The following is a 17,751-nucleotide window of genomic DNA, read 5'->3' on the forward strand; positions in this document are numbered from 1 at the left end:
CGGGCCACAGTTACCACATCTGTAAAACAAGGATTAAGACTGTGAGTCCCATATGGGATAGGGACTGTGTCCATCCTGATAAATTTATATGTACCCCTGTGCTTGAATATAGTAAGCACTTAACAAATACCGTAAAAAAGTAGCATAGAACCCAGGTGCATTATTCATTAATTAGCACACGGTTTTACTAAGCCAAATCTGCATCTGATGCCAAGCCTAGGATTGGTAACGCTTAGTGGGGGAGTGCAGCTTGTTACCTCTGTAAGCCCAAACACTCAGGCCAGAGGTGCTTTCTGTCTGCAGTTACAATCCCTAAAATGTGGTGACAGCCTCTGCTTTTTGAAAAGAAGCTTCTAGGAAGGCATGAGATAGACAAACTCAAAAATTATGGTGCTGTAAATAGCAAATACCTCAGAACAACAGAGCTCACAACTTCTTGAGTGTCTAGTGTGGTTGGGACTGTTCATTCATTCAGCCATATTTCTTGACCACTTACTGTCTGCAGAGCACTCTATTAAGCGCTTGGAAAATACAATTGGGCAACAAATAGAGACCACCCTGCCCACAGCGTTAATCCACAGTGGCCCCTTCAGGCAAAGCCCCATTCAATTTCACTGTCTGTTACATGATCTTAAAACTTAAGACCAAATGATGACAATTCCTGGGGAGACATCCTGTTAAAAGTTGCACCCTCTCACACTGTTTTTACCTTTACCCCAAAATAATCTCCAAAAGTGGCCTCCATAATTAGGTGGGATTAGCCACAGTGCTTTGGATTCCCAGCCCTATTGGCACCTCTAATTAATTGGAAGGCTATAGCCTTGGGGCCTAAGTCCTACAAGCAGAATCAGTGAGGGAATGGCCGAAGGGAAAACATTTGAGGAATGGCTTCCTCTCCCTGGGGAAAGCGGCCCACCTGAAATATTAGATGGAGTTGCTGAAACCCTCTTTTTCCTGCCAGCCTCCTCTTCCCCTCCTGTAAACTTCAGATTTTGAATGGGGTAGAATGAACAAGGAATGGATCTGCTTCCCAAATGTAGTCAGATTTGAGAACTAATTTCTTTCATCAAACTGGACATATTTCCAAAACCCAGAATAGCTGGGGAGAAAAAACACAAATGAGAGCTGCCTCTTGAAAGGGGGGCACCCGCAGCCCTGATTTAAGAGCTCTTTAAGAGCCATTTTGAACATGTGCCTTAATTCAGAGACTCCAATTTTTAAAAGTGATTTAAATAGTCTGGGTGTATCTTATACTATGACATCCCAATGCTAGCTGATATCTGTAATTACCAATTTCCAGGTTCCAGTTGAATGCACGGACTGTTGATATAGCTTGAAGTTTCTGGTCTAAAATTTTGAGTCCTATGTGGCCTGAATTCAGATGGCCTATATTTGAACCTAAACTTTGGTAGTTATTCTGTTTTTTTGGTCTGGTTCCATTCTGGGGAGTGAGAGGTCTTATGTACCTCAGCTGTATTCAAATCCAGTACTTCTTGCTTATTAGATACATAACATGATCAGTTCCCTGCTGACAAACAGGCATGGTATTTGTCAGGGCCTTTGATCTCTTTCTGTTCCTGGTTTGTCATGCCTTCCTTTTCTTGCTCAGCCCAATGTGGGTCATACTTGGATCTCATCTCATCCCTACCCAAATCTGGGTCCTGTTTTGTTGTCCATAGCAAGTCTAATCAAGGGTCAAGTTAGGCAGCGGGCTAAAATCAAACAGTGGTTTTAATTCAGCACTTATGTGTGAAGCACTGTCCTAAGTGCTTGGGAGAGTACAACAGAAGTAGCAGACAGGTTCATATGAGGTTATGGTCTAGAGAGGAAGTCTAGCCAGGGAGACAGATACTAAAGTATGTGAAAGGAGAAAGTAATAGAATATATAAATACGTAAATAAGTGCTAAGGAACGTTATGAGTATATATGTGCTTAGGAGGTCTAAAAGTGGCACCTCCTAAAAAGCAGCATGGCTTAGTGCGGATAGAGGATGGACCCAGGGGGAGACGAACATTTGTTGGTTTGAGGTGTTCAGGGGGGAATCCCCCTTTATGCTGAGGCCTGGGGCTTAGTCCGACCCTGGCTATCACAGGGAATAATAATAATAATAATAATAATAATGATGGCATTTGTTAAGCACTTACTAGGTGCCAAGCACTGTTCTAAGTGCTGGGGTAGATATAAGGCAATTGGGATGTCCCACATGGGGCTCACAGTCTTAATCCCCATTTTACAGATAAGGTAACTGAGTGAGGCACAGATAAATTATGTGACTTACCCGAAGTCACACAGCTGACAAGTGGAGGAGCCGGAATTAGAACCCACGACCTCTGACCCCCAAGCCCATACTCTTTCCACCAAGCCCCGTTGTAAATCAAAATTCTGCTGTCATTGAAAAAAAGTGTGATTGGACAATCACACTACATAAACCAGGATGAATGATTACCATTGATTTATAGCACTCTCATTCATAATCTAGGGGTCATTCATTATGCAGACCTATTAAGCATCAAATACATCACTCTGGGGGAAAAGAGAGAATCCTGGAGTTAATAGATCTTCAATTTTGAGATTCTCTGAAGATGTATTTTAAAAGCGTGTGGCATTGAGAATGGAGTCCTACAGGTAACCTTCTCTTTTAGAAGATTGAAAGGTTAATTTTATTACTTTTCAGAAGCATGTGCAAAATGTGGCAATCATTCCGGTTATATTTGAATTCCGAATAATTGTTCCATGTGGAGCAGACCTCCCCCTTTTCCATTCAGTACCTAGTGCATATATCATCTGAAAAAAATCATTCATTTGTTGAGCACTTACTGTGTGCAGTACACTTTTCTAAGTGCTTGGGAGAGTACAACCCCAAAATTATAACAAGCACATTCCCTGTCTACAACACATTTACAGTCTCGAGGGGAAGACAGACATTAATATAAGTAAATAAATTACAGATATGTACATAAGGGCTGGGAGGAGGGGTGTAAATAAAGGGAGTAAACCAGGGCGGTGCAGAAGGGAGTAGGAAAAGAGGAAATGAGGGTTTAGGCAGGGAAGGCCTTTTGGAGATGTGCCTTCAACAAGGTTTTGAAGGGAGGGAGGGTAATTGCTTGTCCCCTATGAAAAGGGAGGGAGTCCCAGGCCAGAGGCAGGATGTGGGTGAGAGGTGAGATAGACGAAAGCAAGGTACAGTAGGTTGGCATTAGAGGAGCGGAGCGTGCAAGCTGGATTATAGTAGCAGAGTGGCGAGGTGAGGTAGGAGGGGGCAATGTGATTGAGTATTTTAAATAATAATAATAATGTTGGCATTTGTTAAGCGCTTACTATGTGCAAAGCACTGTTCTAATTGCTGGGGGGAATACAAAGTGATCAGGTTGTCCCACGTGGGGCTCACAGTTTTAATCCCCATTTTACAGATGAGGTAACTGAGGCTCAGAGAAGTTAAGTGACTTGCCCGAGGTCACACAGCTTAAAGCCGATGGTAAGGAGTTTCTGTCTGATGCACGGACTGAATGTTCTTGTAGAAAAATGATCTGGGCAGCAGAGTGAAGTATGGACTGGAGTGGGGAAGAAACGGGAGGCTGGAAGGTCAGCAATGAAGCTGATACAGTAGTCAATGTGGGATAGACTGTAAGCCTGTTTATAAGCAGGTAACATGTCTGCTACTTCTGTTGTAGTGTACTCCCCCAAATGCTTAGTACAGTGCTCTGCACTTAGCACTCAATAAATACAAATGATTGATTGGTAGGATAAATGCTTGGATGAATCCTCTAGAATCCTCTCAATATAAGCTCGTTGTGGGCAGGCACTGTGTCTGTTATGTTGTTATATTGTACTCTCCCAAATGCTTAGTACAGTGCTCAACAAATACGATTGATTGTTCGACAGATAATCTTGACCTTTCATTCATTCGATCGTATTTGTTGAGCACTTACTATGTGCAGAGCACTGTACTAAGCGCTTGGAAAGTACAATTCAGCAACAGAGACCATCCCTGCCCAACAACGGGCTCGTAGTCTAGAAGGGGGGGAGACAAAAATCAAAATAAGTAAACAGGCATCAATAGCATCAATATATAAAAATAGAATTATAGATATATACACATCATTAATCAAATAAATGGAATAATAAATATGCACATGTATACACAAGTGCTGTGGGGCGATGAGGAGGGTAGAGCGGAGGGAGGGAGTCGGGGCAATGGGGAGGGGAGGAGGAGCAGAGGAAAAGGGGGGCTTAGCCTGGGAAGGCCTCCTGGAGGAGGTGTTTTTGGGCTTTGAAGGGGGGAAGTGTGCTAGTTTGATGGATTTGAGGAGGGAGGGCATTCCAGGCAAGAGGTAGGACATGGTCCAGGGGTAGACGGACAGGCGAGATCGAGGCACATGGAGAAGTTTAGCACCAGAGGAGCAGAGTGTGCGGGCTGGACAGCAGAAGGTGAGAAGGGAGGTGAGGTAGGAGGGGGCAAGGTGATGGAGAGCTTTGAAGCCAATAGTGAGGAGTTTTTACTGGTGACATCGCCCAAAGTACCCCCTCTTGTAGGTATTGAATAAATATGAGTAAATCAGAAATTTGATCTCCATATATAGAGAGTTTCAAACCAAGGTTTATATTTTTAAACATTTTTAGCATTAAAGAGAAATAACCAAGAGGAACTTTGTCAGAATGTCAAATGGTTTCAAAATTATTTAAGTAGCTTAATATCAGAAAAGACATGTAGTTGTAACATAATATTACTCACAATTCCCCACAGCTTCTGTAAGGATGACTGTATACTATATATTTATACCTTAGGGTTATAACATATGGTTCTCATCAATGTAAACTTTTCTTTTTTTTTTTTTTATAAAATGAGTGTTTCCAGATGTGGAAAAATTCAGTGGATGATCAGAAGTCGTGAATTTCTTTCTGGATGGTTTAAAGTGATCAAAGGCCAATTCATTCTTACCCCAGTATTTACAGAGTTTAATTTTTAAAAATTTACACTAAGAAACAGTATTAGAGTTTCAAATATAAAGCCCAGTAAATGAAAAAACGATAATCTTAGAAATTATAACTTCCCCCCATAATGTACAGTTGTGTACAACAAAACTTTTAAAAGCACTGCTTCTAACTCGTGATACATGGCGTGTTTGATATGAAATAGTTTAAAACGAAAACTTTGCAAATGCAGCTTTTTATCGTTAAGCTTGCGGCCTTATGTACCATTCATTTACTTTGGAAACTGAAGGAAAAAGAGAAAACACTGACAGACCCTACCTAGCTTCAAAGCTCATCTTCCCACGATACGACCTTAGCTAGCCGATGACCTTGACTCATCCGTGAGTCTTTCTGTGTCCTCCTTACCTCTGTTTCCCCTTGCTTTGGGGATCAATCAATCAATCAATCAATTGTATTTATTGAGCGCTTACGATGTGCAGAGCACTGTACTAAGCGCTTGGGAAGTACAAATTGGCAACATATAGAGACAGTCCCTACCCAACAGTGGGCTCACAGTCTAAAAGGGGGAGTGGGGATCCACTCTGTGTCCCCTCCCTTCAGTGGCCAGGGGCCAGCTCCCTCCTCACTTACCTGCCAGGCTATTCCCGAGGCCCGGCGTCCCACGAGGACCGGATTCAGGCAGCGGGCAAGTGAGGCCGTCCCACAGGACGTACTCTCAGGGGACAACAGCGGGGTGGCAGAAGTGAAAAAGTGGCACCTAGATGAGCGGGAACATGTGAGGATACACCAGGACTCAGGAACAAGTGGAAGATTTGATGGGGGGGCCCTGGACAAACTCTATTGGTACCTTAATTAGGACCGATTTCTCTACGAGGTCATACAGGACAGAAGAGGCTAGTGAATTTTTCCACTCCTTAGAGTGGTCAAATGTGTGAAGCCAACACTGTTCTCCACCACCGCAATCTGGCTCCTCTCTCACCCTGCCACCCGATTCTCCCCATCTCCCCAGGACTGCTGGACTCCAGTCCACCTATTGCCTACCCATGATTCACTCAATTGTATTTATTAAGCACTTTGTGCAGAACACTGTACTAAGCGCTTGAGCGAATAGGATACGACAACAGACACATTCACTGCCCATGAAGAGCTCACAGTCTCCTGCCACCTCCTTCTATCAATCAATCAATCGTATTTATTGAGCGCATACTAAGCGATTGGGAAGTACAAGTTGGCAACATATAGAGACAGTCCCTACCCAACAGTGGGCTCACAGTCTAAAAGGGGGAGACAGAGAACAAAACCAAACATACTAACAAAATAAAATAAATAGAATAGATATGTACAGGTAAAATAGAGTAATAAATATGTACAAACATATATACATATATACAGGGGATATATATGTATATGTCATATATATATATACATATATATATTCTAGACTGTGAGCCCGTTGTGGGCAGGGATTGTCTCTATCTGCTGCTGAATTATACTTTCCAAGCACTTAGTAAAGTGCACTGCACACAGTAAGCGCTCAATAAATACGATTGAATGAATGAACGAATGAATCTCCACCAGCCACCTCTAACTTTCCCCTCATCCATTTATTCATTCATTCATTCCAGCATATTTAATGAGCGCTAACTGTGTGCAGAGCACTGTACTAATCTTCTGCTACCCCCAAGGACGGACTTGGCCTGCCCGCCACCCAGTTCCAAATGATCCCTTGGGGCCATAGATCAGATAAGCCCTACTGAGAGCTCACCTCCTCCAGGAGGCCTTCCCAGCCTGAGCCCCCTCCTTCCCTCCTTCCCCTCCTTCCCTCCTTCCCCTCCCCACAGCACCTGTATATATGTTTGTACTTATTTATTACTCTATTTCACTTGTACATATTTACTATTCTATTTATTTTATCTTGTTAATTTGTTTTGTTGTCTGTCTCCCCCTTCTAGACAGTAAGCCGGCTGTTGGGTAGGGACCGTCTCTATGTGTTGCCAACTTGTACTTCCCAAGCGCTTAGTACAGTGTCCTGCACACAGTAAGCGCTCAATAAATACGATTGAATGAATGAGTGAATGAATATCCTGAATCTACCTCAGGGCTCAGCACAGTGCATGAAACATACCAAATACACAGTGTATTTAATTGCAACTAAATCCTATTATTTTTAATGTTGTCATTAAAAAAGGAAGGAAAATAAAGTGGTTGTATTGTTGAGCTGAAGAAGACTGGAGACTCATCAGAATGTGGGAAGCTGGTCGATTTCATTGTTCTACAGTATTTTCCAGGTAAAAAGTGAGGTGGTCTGCTGCACTGCAGTTGAGCATATTTAAATAGGGAGGAGAGGGGGAGGAAGAGGAGGGTGGTTATGTGTGGGTTGCAAGTGCTGGTCAACAGACCATAAGAATAAGCAAGAAGGGACCCCTCCTGACTCAATTTAGGGTAGGACTTACTGTGACTTGTTTTTTTTTTGTTGGTTTGTTTGCAAGTGAGACCGTGAGCCCCATGTGGGATAGGGACTGTGTCCTCCCCCTTCTAGACCGTGAGCCCGTTGTTGGGTAGGGACCGTCTCTATATGCTGCCAACTTGAACTTCCCAAGCGCTTAGTACAGTGCTCTGCACACAGTAAGCGATCAATGAATACGATTGAATGAATGAATGAATGAATGAACCTGATTTGCTTGTATCCACCCCAGTGCTTAGTACAGTGGATGGCACATAGTGTGTAACAAATACCACAGTTATTATTAGTAGTAGTAATAATAATAAGAAACTATTATGTGCCAGGTACTGTGCTAAGCACTGGATACAAGCTAATCAGGTTGGAGACATGGGGCACACGGTCTTAATCCCCATTTTACAGAGAGAACAGAAGCACAGAGAAGTAATAATAATAATGACGGTATTTAAGCACTTACTATGTGCAAAGCACTGGGGAGGTTACAAGGTGATCAGGGTGTACCATGGGGGGGCTCACAGTTTTTAATCCCCATTTTACAGATGAGGTAACTGAGGCACAGAGAAGTGACTTGCCCAAAGTCACACAGCTACAGTTGGTAGAGCCGGGATTTGAACCCATGAACTCTGACTCCAAAGCCCGGGCTCTTTCCACTGAGCCACGCTGCTTCTTCTGTGTGACTTGCAATGTCACACAGCAGACAAGTGGAGGAGGCAGGATTAGAACCCAGGTCCTTCTGACTCTAAGACCCATGTCTATTGAGCCAATGGCCCCTTTCCCTGAAGACCTGAGGTGCAGGCCTCCAAACCCCTGCATTTATCCAGCCTTGGCACAGATGGTTTTTTAATCTGTCTCCCCTGCTCATTGTGGGGAGGGAATATGTCTACCAACTCTGTTCTAGTGTAATGATGATGATGATGGTATTTGTTAAGCGCTTACTATGTGCAAAGCCCAAGTGCTTAGTACAGTTCTCTGCACACAGTAAGCACTCAATAGATTATTACTGATGAGGATGATCCCACTGCAGCTCTCTCCTTCCCTGTCATGGCAGTCGGAAAGGATAGACTAATCAGAACGGCGGTGCCCCTCGGCACGGGCGGTGGTGGGTGGTCATGGGTGGCACAGGCTGTAGCCACCAGCCGAGGCTGGGAAAGTTTGGATTAATCTGCCCTAATCCACCCCATAGGGAAGGGCAGGGTGATCACGGTGGAAAAAGCTAATAAAAAAACCACCACAGTCTCCTGTGGCAATTTTTCCAGACGATTACATTTCTAGTTCAAATGGAGGTTTAAACGATGCCTCCCCAAGTCCCCGCACCCTTACCCCGATTTGGGGAGCTGTCGTAGAAAGGAGACAGACCCAACTGTGAACAAGAATTAGGCAAACAGCGCATGCACAGCTCTTGGGGTGGGGACGGGGGCATATTTCATTTTATTTAGCTGTTCTCTTTAATAAAAGAAGAAAAACTGGTGCTCAAAAGTAAATAGCCTTTCGTCATTTAAAGAGTGAACACTTGCTGTTTTACGTCCTCTCCCCAGGGCTTCTGCTTTCCAGCAACAACATTTGTAGCGACAGTAATTAAAATATTGAAATATTGTTGGTTTGTGACTGTTGAACACAAAGACCATCACTAGGTAGGAAGTTTTACAATTAGAACAAAAGAAGTGAATTCATTCATTCAGTCAAATTGATTGAGCACTTACTGTATGCAGAGCACTGTGCTAAGCGCTGGGGAGAATACAACAGTAAACACATTCCCTACCCACAACGAGCTTATATTCTAGAGGGGGGAACAGGCATTAATACAAATGAATGACTTACAGATATGTATATAAGTGCAGTGGGGCTAGGAGGGGGGATGAATGAAGGGAGTAAGTCAGGGTGACAGAGAAGGGAGTGGGAGAAGTGGAAAGGAGGGCTTAGGGAAGGCCTCTATGAGGAGACGTGCCTTTAATAAGGCTTTTAAGAGGGTCATTTCTGTGAAGTGGAGGGGAAGGAAGAGAGGAGAGTTGGACAACTCACTCAAGGAGTTGAGGGGAATGGTAGGAAGGAGAAGGGGCTCAGAGGGGTGAAGAGAGAGGTTTTTTTAGGATGGGGATACATGGGGAAGGAGCCATTGTAAAGTGCTGAGGCACCTGCAGGAGCAGACCTTAGAGACCCTAACTCATAAACGCTTCCATTTGATACACTGGAAAAGAGCAGGATCACCCCAAGGTGAGGAATGACTAACTCAATAGCATTAGCTCCATTCTTAGATGCCCACAACCAGTTTCTGGTGTCTGTGGGGATCTGCTTCAGGGATAATCCACAAAATTTAGATACCACTTCTGGGTAACCGCTTGCCCAAGAACATTCTCGGCTACGGCTTTATTGGCATTATCAACCTAGTCTTGGCAGCTATTCCTCTCCTCCTCCTCCTTCCCATCGTCCCCCCCCCCCCCCCCCGCCCTACCCCCTTCCCACAGCACTTGTATATATTTGTACATATTATTCTATTAATGTTTTATAGCTATAATTCTATTTATTCTGATGGTACTGACACCTACTTGTTTTGTTGTCCATCTCCCCCTTCTAGTCTGTGAGCCCATTGTTGGGTAGGGACTGTCTCTGTATGTTGCCGATTTGTACTTCCCAAGCGTTAAGTACAGTGCTGTGCACACAGTAAACACTCAATACGACTGAGTGAATTCATCCCTCCTTCCCAGACTGAGGTTTGACCAATCCTCTCCAAATACTGAGCCCTATTTTGAAAGGTTCTTGTGACTCTAAGGGCAATATTCTTACTTTGTAAGAAATGTGCTTACACAGTAACAGCCGAGTTGGGAGGTAGCTGGGCTTTTATCAAAGTTAATTGTCAGTTGTTTGCTTTCTACCACATTCACACTAGCCCCTGGCTCTAATTATTGACAGGGTGAGAGACCATCCCTGTAGCTCTCATGCTGCAGCTACAGGACTGAAGATGGTCAGAAAACTCAAAAGGGCATGCAGAAATTTCTGATCATCAGCAGCTCTCCCTGTTTTCCAAGCAGCTCCTGCATAACCACGTGAACTAATGTTTAGGGCTGGACTGGGAAGCAAGATGCCTGGGTTGTAGTCCTGATTCTGCTGCTGCCACCTCTACTTTCTGTGTGACCCTTAGCAAACCACTTATCTCTCCCGGCTAGTTTTCTCATCCATAAAATAAGGATAAAACACCTATTCTCTCCTTCTTCCACTGGAGCCCCATTTGAGATAGGGGCTATGCCCCACTTGATTAATCTCCTATCAGAGCTTGGCACAGAGCCTTGGGAGCAGGGATCATTTGTAGCCACCCTCTTTACTCTCCCCAAGCGCTTAGCACAGCACTCACTAAACATTGATGCATTCAACATCTGCAGATCTACCACAAAACCAAAGCCCTTACTTTTTACACCTTTAAAGGTCAAGTGGCTGTTGGGCCCCGTGTCCCCAATCACAGCAAAGGATAATTAAGGGTTCATGTTGCCAGGTGTTTTTGTGAGAGCAGAATTAGAACCCAGGTCCTCTGACTCCCCCAGGTTCTCTATCCCCTACACCACACTGCTTCTCAGGTTTTAGATTTCTGCTATTCTATTTCCCCTCCCTCTCCAATCCAAAACCTAAAGTGTAAAAATACAGAACAGAGAAGCAGCGTGGCTCAATGGAAAGATCCCGGGCTTTGGAGTGAGAGGTCATGGGTTCAAGCCCCGGCTCCGCAAATGGTCAGCTGTGTGACTTTGGGCAAGTCACTTCACTTCTCTGGGCCTCAGTTCCCTCATCTGTCAAATGGGGATGAAGACTGTGAGCCCCCCATGGGACAAACTGATCACCTTGTAGCCTCCCCAACACTTAGAACAATGCTTGGCACATAGTAAGTGCTTAACAAATGCCATCATTATTATTATTAATACAGGGACAGTTGAATAAGTTACTGCACTTAGGCAAAGATGTACCTCAAATGGTAAAAAAAAAAATAAAAAATTAAGCTTGACTCAACCTTTAAGAATTACAAATTGCACCTATTGCTCCTTATGCTATACATCCCACCGTAGGGACATAACTGCTTAATACACCCAGTTAGCCTACTGTTTTGTCAGTGATGGAATTTGGGAATCCCTAGGGCTACTTCAGGGGCAATTAAGGACTTTTGTCCAAAGAGTTGCATTGATTCTTGATGCCCTAATCGCTACACAAGAACAAAGAGGCTGCCTTAATGGACCTTTCAGAGGACCCATAGAATATCCACAAGTAATCAACTGCCCCAGTACAAAAAGAGCCCCAAACACTAACCAATGTGTTATGAACGCAGCACCCTATTTCCACATTAAAGATTTGAAACAACCTTCAAAATAAAGCAGCAGTTAACAGTGAGACTGCCCTACATCTGGTTTATTCGGTGACAAAACTGTACAGATGCTATGCGTATTAACGGTAGCGGTGCAGTTGCAGAGTATTGCGTCTTCTCCAGGCTGCACGGCGGGAACCACCAATCGTGTGATGGAACTTGTGGCCCTTTCCAAGGCCGCGACTCTTCCTGCCAGCAGACGTCAGCCCACGCATCTCCCTGTGTTTGTGCACTGGCTTGGTGATCCATTGGGTATCAGGGTTGCGCCTGATGGCTTTGTGGAATGGATCGATGAGGATAACTTCAAAAAACTTGTATGTTGAATCTTCACCCACCCAGTAGGAGTTCAAAACTCTCAAGGCTCCACAGTGACGTCCAGCACGCTCCTTAGGGGGAGAGAAAAATTGAACGTTTCATCCCCATTGAATTACATTTTCATTCCTCCCTTGACCCATCACATGGAAAGAAAAATATACCCAGTATTATCTTTAGCTACTCTCTCCAATACCAACCTGACATTCCTCATACATACTGCATGTAGCCAATTTTAAAATCCTTCACAATTCAACTTTAAGCACAAGATGCTGCTATTTTAATGTGATTACTGCTAACTAGATCACTTAAAAGTCAGCTGCCCCCCCTAATTTCAAAATCAACACCTCGGAAATTCCGTCAGAGACATAGCCAGATGTCAACTGTAAACTCGATGGGCTGTTACACTTAGTCCAGAAGCAAAACGGAGTTATACCACTTGACAAATGTACTTTGTTGACCACGAAGTTAAACTAAATAATAATAATAATAAATAAAATCACAACTTACTTCAGCCACAGACTGAAGACTTCTGGCAAACTTCAGCTGGTTGACACCATGATGAACAGGCTTCCCGTAGGTCGCTCCCTTGGGGACTGGACGCTTTCGACCACCGCGGCGCACACGAATTCGGTAGATAACATAGCCTAAAGCCAACGTTTTTTTTTCCATAGTTAATATCAGTAATTTGAAATCTGAATATCTACGTGTGTGGAACAGGAATTTGGTTTGAAATCACTTGAGGATTGTAGGGATTAGTTTTTACCTGGCCCGATAAATGCTGAAAAGCTAAAAAGTGATCTCTGTGCTCAAGGAGCCTGGTGACTGTCCTGAAGTTCAAAGATGATGCTGCCAACAGGGAAACTGTAGTCCCCTGTTGGCAGGGAGTCTTCGAGCCAGGTGGGGGAAGGGATGCCCGGCCTGGTGGAAGATGCTTTTGGGCTATTTTTGGAATAATGGCGACTCACATCAAACCATTCACATGCTTGCCTAGTGGCATGCATTACAGGATGGGTACGGAGCTGCCTTATCGGCAGGGTACATGTCTACCAACCACTGGACTCTCCCAAGTGCTTAGCACAGTGCCCTGCACAAGAAAATGCTAATACCACTGACTAGCTTTGGAGAATGGGTGCAGCCTATATCCACAGAACAGTATATCTCGATACCTCGAAAGCAGACAAATCACTGTGCTCTCACCCATCGTTCGAGTATGATACTCAGGTTGGATTAGTAAGGTTTTCTACCATTTGAGAAAAGCAAGGAAATCCCCCAAATTTCATAGAGCAGCAAAAATAAAAACACAGAGGTGTCCCTTTTATTAGGACCCTGCTGTAGGGTGAATATCCAAATATACAGTCCACATAATATCCAGGGCTTGGCACAGTGTCTGGCACATAGTAAGCGCATAAGCCATCATTATCATTACTATTATTCACAATGCGTAACTCACTATTCCCTTATTTTAATTATGGTGATATTTGTGAAGCGATTCCGATGATGATGATGGCATTTGTTAAGCGCTTACTATGTGCAAAGCACTGTTCTAAGTGCTGGGGGCGATATAAGGTGATCAGGTTGTCCCACGTGGGGCTCACAATCTTAATCCCCATTTTCCAGATGAGGGAACTGAGGCCCAGAGAAGTGAAGTGACTTGCCCAAAGTCACACAGCTGACATTTGGCGGAGCCGGGATTTGCACCCATAACCTGATTCCAAAGCCCATGCTCTTTCCACTGAGCCACGCTGCTTCTCCTATGTGCCAAGCACTGTTCTAAGTGCTGGCGTAGACACAAGATAATCAGGTTGTCCCACGTGGGGCTCCCAGTCTTAATCCCCATTTTGCAGATGAGGTAACTGAGGGCCGGAGAAGTGACTTGACCACAGTCACAGAGCTGACAAGTGGCGGAGCCGGGATTAGAACCCACAACCTCTGACTCCCAAGCCCGGACTCTTTCCACTGAGCCCCGCTGCTTCTCTGCAGCGTGAATTTCAACAGTTGTAACTTCTTTAAAATGAGCAAAACTCACCTTGCTTGGCCTTATATCCCAACCTGCGCGCTTTATCGGGTCTGGTGGGCCTGGGCGCCCTATGGAGGGCCGACAACTGGCGGTACTGCCAGCAGCGCACCCGCAGAAGGAAGCGCATCACATCGGACTGCTTCTTCCTCCATAACTCCTGGATGTACTTGTAAGCTCCCATCTTCGGTCACCTGTCGCGGAAGAGTCCCTTTAAGGCTCAGTCACTTATCCAGGGCAGGAGAAGACAGACAAGAGGGAGGAGCAGCCATTCATTCATATTTATTGAGCGCCTACTGTGTGCAGAGCACTGTACTAAGCACTTGGAAAGTACAATTCGGCAAGAGACAATCCCCACCCAACAACGGGCTCAGTCTAGAAGGCGGAGACAGACAACCAAACAAGCAGACGGGCATCAATTCCATCAAAATGGATAAATAGAATTATAGCTATGTTCATTCAATCGTATTTACTGAGCGCTTACTGTGAGCCGAGCACTGTACTAAGTGCTTGCAAAGTACAATTCAGCACCACACAGAGACAGTCCCTACCCAACAACGGGCTCACAGTCTAGAAGGGGGAGACAGACAACCAAACAAGTAGACAGGCGTCAATACTATCAAAATAGATAAACAGAATTATAGATATCTACCCATCATTCATTCAATCGCATTTATTGAGCTCTTACTGTGTGTAGAGCACTGTACTAAGCGCTTGCAAAGCACAATTCGACAACATATACAGTCCCTACCCAACAATGGGCTCACACTCTAGAAGTATTTTATTTAACAGAGTAATAAATATGTACAAATGTACACAAGGGCAGGGGGGATGGGGGCAGAGGAGAAGGGTGGGGCTCAGTCTGGGAAGGCCTCCTGGAGGAGGGGAGCTCTCAGTAGGGCTTTGAAAAGGGAAAAAGAGCTCTCCTCATCTTAGAGCCCCCCGTCCCCGCTCCCTCCCAGGTCGGAGACATCCCAATGCTCTGCACACAGTAAAAATAATAATAATGATGGTATTTAAGCGCTTACTATGCGCAAAGCACTGTTTTAAGCGCTTGGGAGGTCACAAGGTGATCAGGTTGTCCCACGGGGGGCTTACAGTTCTAATCCCCATTTTACAGATGATGTAACTGAGGCCCAGAGAAGTGAAGTGACTTGCCCAAAGTCACACAGCTGACAATTGGCGGAGCCGGGATTTGAACCCATGACCTCTGATTCCAAAGCCCATGCTCCTTCTGAGCCACGCTGCTTCTCGGTGCTCTGCACACAGTATTCATTCATTCAATCGTATTGATTGGGCGCTTGCTTTGTGCAGAGCACTGTACTAGGCGCTTGGGAAGTACAAGCTGGCAACATATAGAGACAGGGAAGGTCCCTACCCAACAACGGGCTCACAGTCTAGAAGGGGGAGACAGATAACAGAACAAAACATGTGGACAGTGTCAAGTCGCCTGAACAGACAGAATTAAAGCTAAATGCACAGCAGTTAGCAGCGTGGCTCAGTGGAAAAGAGCACGGGCTTTGGAGTCAGGGGTCATGGGTTCAAATCCCGGCTCCACCAATTGTTAGCTCTGTGACTTTGGGTAAGTCACTTAACTTCTCTGTGCCTCAGCTGCCTCATCTGTAAAATACGGGCTAAGACTGTGAGCCCCACGTGGGACAACCTGATCACCTTGTAACCTCCCCAGCGCTTAGAACAGTGCTTTGCACATAGTGAGTGCTTAATAAATGCCGTCATTAACAAAGTGGAGTAGTAAATATGTACAAGTAAAACAGTAATAAGTCTGTGCAAACATATATACAGGTGCTGTGGGGAGGGGAAGGAGGTAGGGCAGAGGGGGGATGGGGAGGAGAGGAAAAAGGGGGCTCAGTCTGGGAAGGTCTCCTGGAGGAGGTGAGCTCTCAGTAGGGCTTTGAAGGGAGGAAGAGAGCTAGCTTGCCCAATCAATCGTATTTATTGAGCGCTTACTGTGTGCAGAGCACTGGGCTAAGCGCTTGGGAAGTACAAGTTGGCAACATGTAGAGACAGTCCCTACCCAACAGTGGGCTCACAGTCTAGATATGCGGAGGGAGGGCATTCCAGGCCAGGGGGAGGACTTTCATTCATTCAATCGTATTTATTGGGCGCTTACTGTGTGCAGACCACTGTACTAAGCGCTTGGGAAGTGCAAGCTGGCCACATAGAGAGACGGTCCCTACCCAACAGCGGGCTCACAGTCCAGAAGTCTAGAGAAGCAGCGTGGCTCAGTGGAAAAGAGCCCGGGCTTTGGAGCCAGAGGTCACGGGTTCAAATCCCGGCCCCGCCACGTCTATGTGACCTTGGGCAAGTCACTTAATCAATCAATCAATCGTATTTGAGCGCTTACTGTGTGCAGAGCACTGTACTAAGCACTTGGGAAGTACAAGTTGGCAACATATAGAGACATTGACCGCTTAGTGTGTGCAGAGCACTGTACTAAGCGCTTGGGAAGTACAAGTTGGTAGGGACAGTCCCTACCCAACAGTGGGCTTAACTTCTCTGAGCCTCAGTTACCTCATCTGTAAAATGGGGATTAAGACTGTGAGCCCCACGAGGGACAACTTGATCACCTTGTCTCCACCCCGGCGCTTAGCACAGTGCTCGGCACACAGTAAGCGCTTAACAAACGCCATGATCTGGAAGGGAAGGACGTGGGTCGACGGCGGGACAACGCGCTTAGTACATTCATTTCATTCAATCGTATTTACTGAGCGCTTACTGTGTGCAGAGCACTGTACTAAGCGCTTGGGAAGTACAAGTTGGCAACAGAGATAGTCCCTAACCCAACAGTGGGCTCACAGTCTAGAAGGGGGAGACAGAGAACAAGGCAAAACATTAACAAAATAAATAGACTATGTACAAATAAAATAAATAGAGTAATAAATATTAGGAGCTTACTATGAGCCAAGCACTACGGTGGATACAAGCAAATCAGGTTGGACACAGGCTGTCATTCATTCAATCGTATTTATTGAGCGCTTACTGTGTGCTGAGCACTGGACCAAGCGCTTGGGAAGTACAAGTCGGCAACATATAGAGACGGTCCCTACCCGACAACGGGCTCACAGTCTAGAAGGGGGAGTACAGTGCTCTGCACACAGTAAGCGCTCAATCATCATCATCATCATCAATCGTATTTATTGAGCGCTTACTGTGTGCAGAGCACTGTACTAAGCGCTTGGGAAGTCCAAGTTGGCAACACATAGAGACAGTCCCTACCCAACAATCAATCAATCGTATTTATTGAGCGCTTACTGTGTGCAGAGCACTGTACTAAGCGCTTGGGAAGTCCAAGTTGGCAACATATAGAGACAGTCCCTACCCAACAATCAATCGTATTTATTGAGCGCTTACTGTGGGCAGAGCACTGTACTAAGCGCTTGGGAAGTCCAAGTTGGCGACATATAGAGACAGTCCCTACCCAACAATCAATCAATCGTATTTATTGAGCGCTTACTGTGTGCAGAGCACTGTACTAAGCGCTTGGGAAGTCCAAGTTGGCAACATATAGAGACAGTCCCTACCCAACAATCAATCGTATTTATTGAGCGCTTACTGTGGGCAGAGCACTGTACTAAGCGCTCGGGAAGTCCAAGTTGGCAACATATAGAGACAGTCCCTACCCAACAATCAATCGTATTTATTGAGCGCTTACTGTGTGCACAGCACTGT

General features: G+C 45.1%; 1 protein-coding gene across 1 annotated transcript; it reads right to left on the reverse strand.

Moving 5' to 3' along the window:
- Positions 1 to 11,748: 11,748 nt before the first annotated feature.
- On the reverse strand, positions 11,749 to 14,263 carry RPL15 (ribosomal protein L15). Its single transcript, XM_038767824.1, has 3 exons — positions 14,074 to 14,263; positions 12,555 to 12,691; positions 11,749 to 12,118 (listed from the first exon to the last, which is right to left on the reverse strand). Exons 1-3 carry the CDS (start codon positions 14,243 to 14,245, stop codon positions 11,813 to 11,815), a joined length of 615 nt encoding a protein of 204 aa, XP_038623752.1. The 5' UTR covers positions 14,246 to 14,263; the 3' UTR covers positions 11,749 to 11,812.
- Between the last annotated feature and the right edge of the window lie 3,488 nt (positions 14,264 to 17,751).

Source organism: Tachyglossus aculeatus, chromosome 2 (genome assembly GCF_015852505.1).
Source record: "Tachyglossus aculeatus isolate mTacAcu1 chromosome 2, mTacAcu1.pri, whole genome shotgun sequence".
Taxonomy (NCBI): Eukaryota; Metazoa; Chordata; class Mammalia; order Monotremata; family Tachyglossidae; genus Tachyglossus; species Tachyglossus aculeatus.

Excerpts from the sequence above, each read along its gene's own strand:
- RPL15 (XM_038767824.1), bottom strand. The coding sequence starts at position 14,245 with ATGGGAGCTTACAAGTACATCCAGGAGTTATGGAGGAAGAAGCAGTCC. Across the intron at positions 12,692-14,073 it reads GGGATATAAGGCCAAGCAAG|GCTATGTTATCTACCGAATT; the intron begins GTGAGTTTTGCT and ends CGTTGGCTTTAG. Across the intron at positions 12,119-12,554 it reads GTCTTCAGTCTGTGGCTGAA|GAGCGTGCTGGACGTCACTG; the intron begins GTAAGTTGTGAT and ends TCTCCCCCTAAG.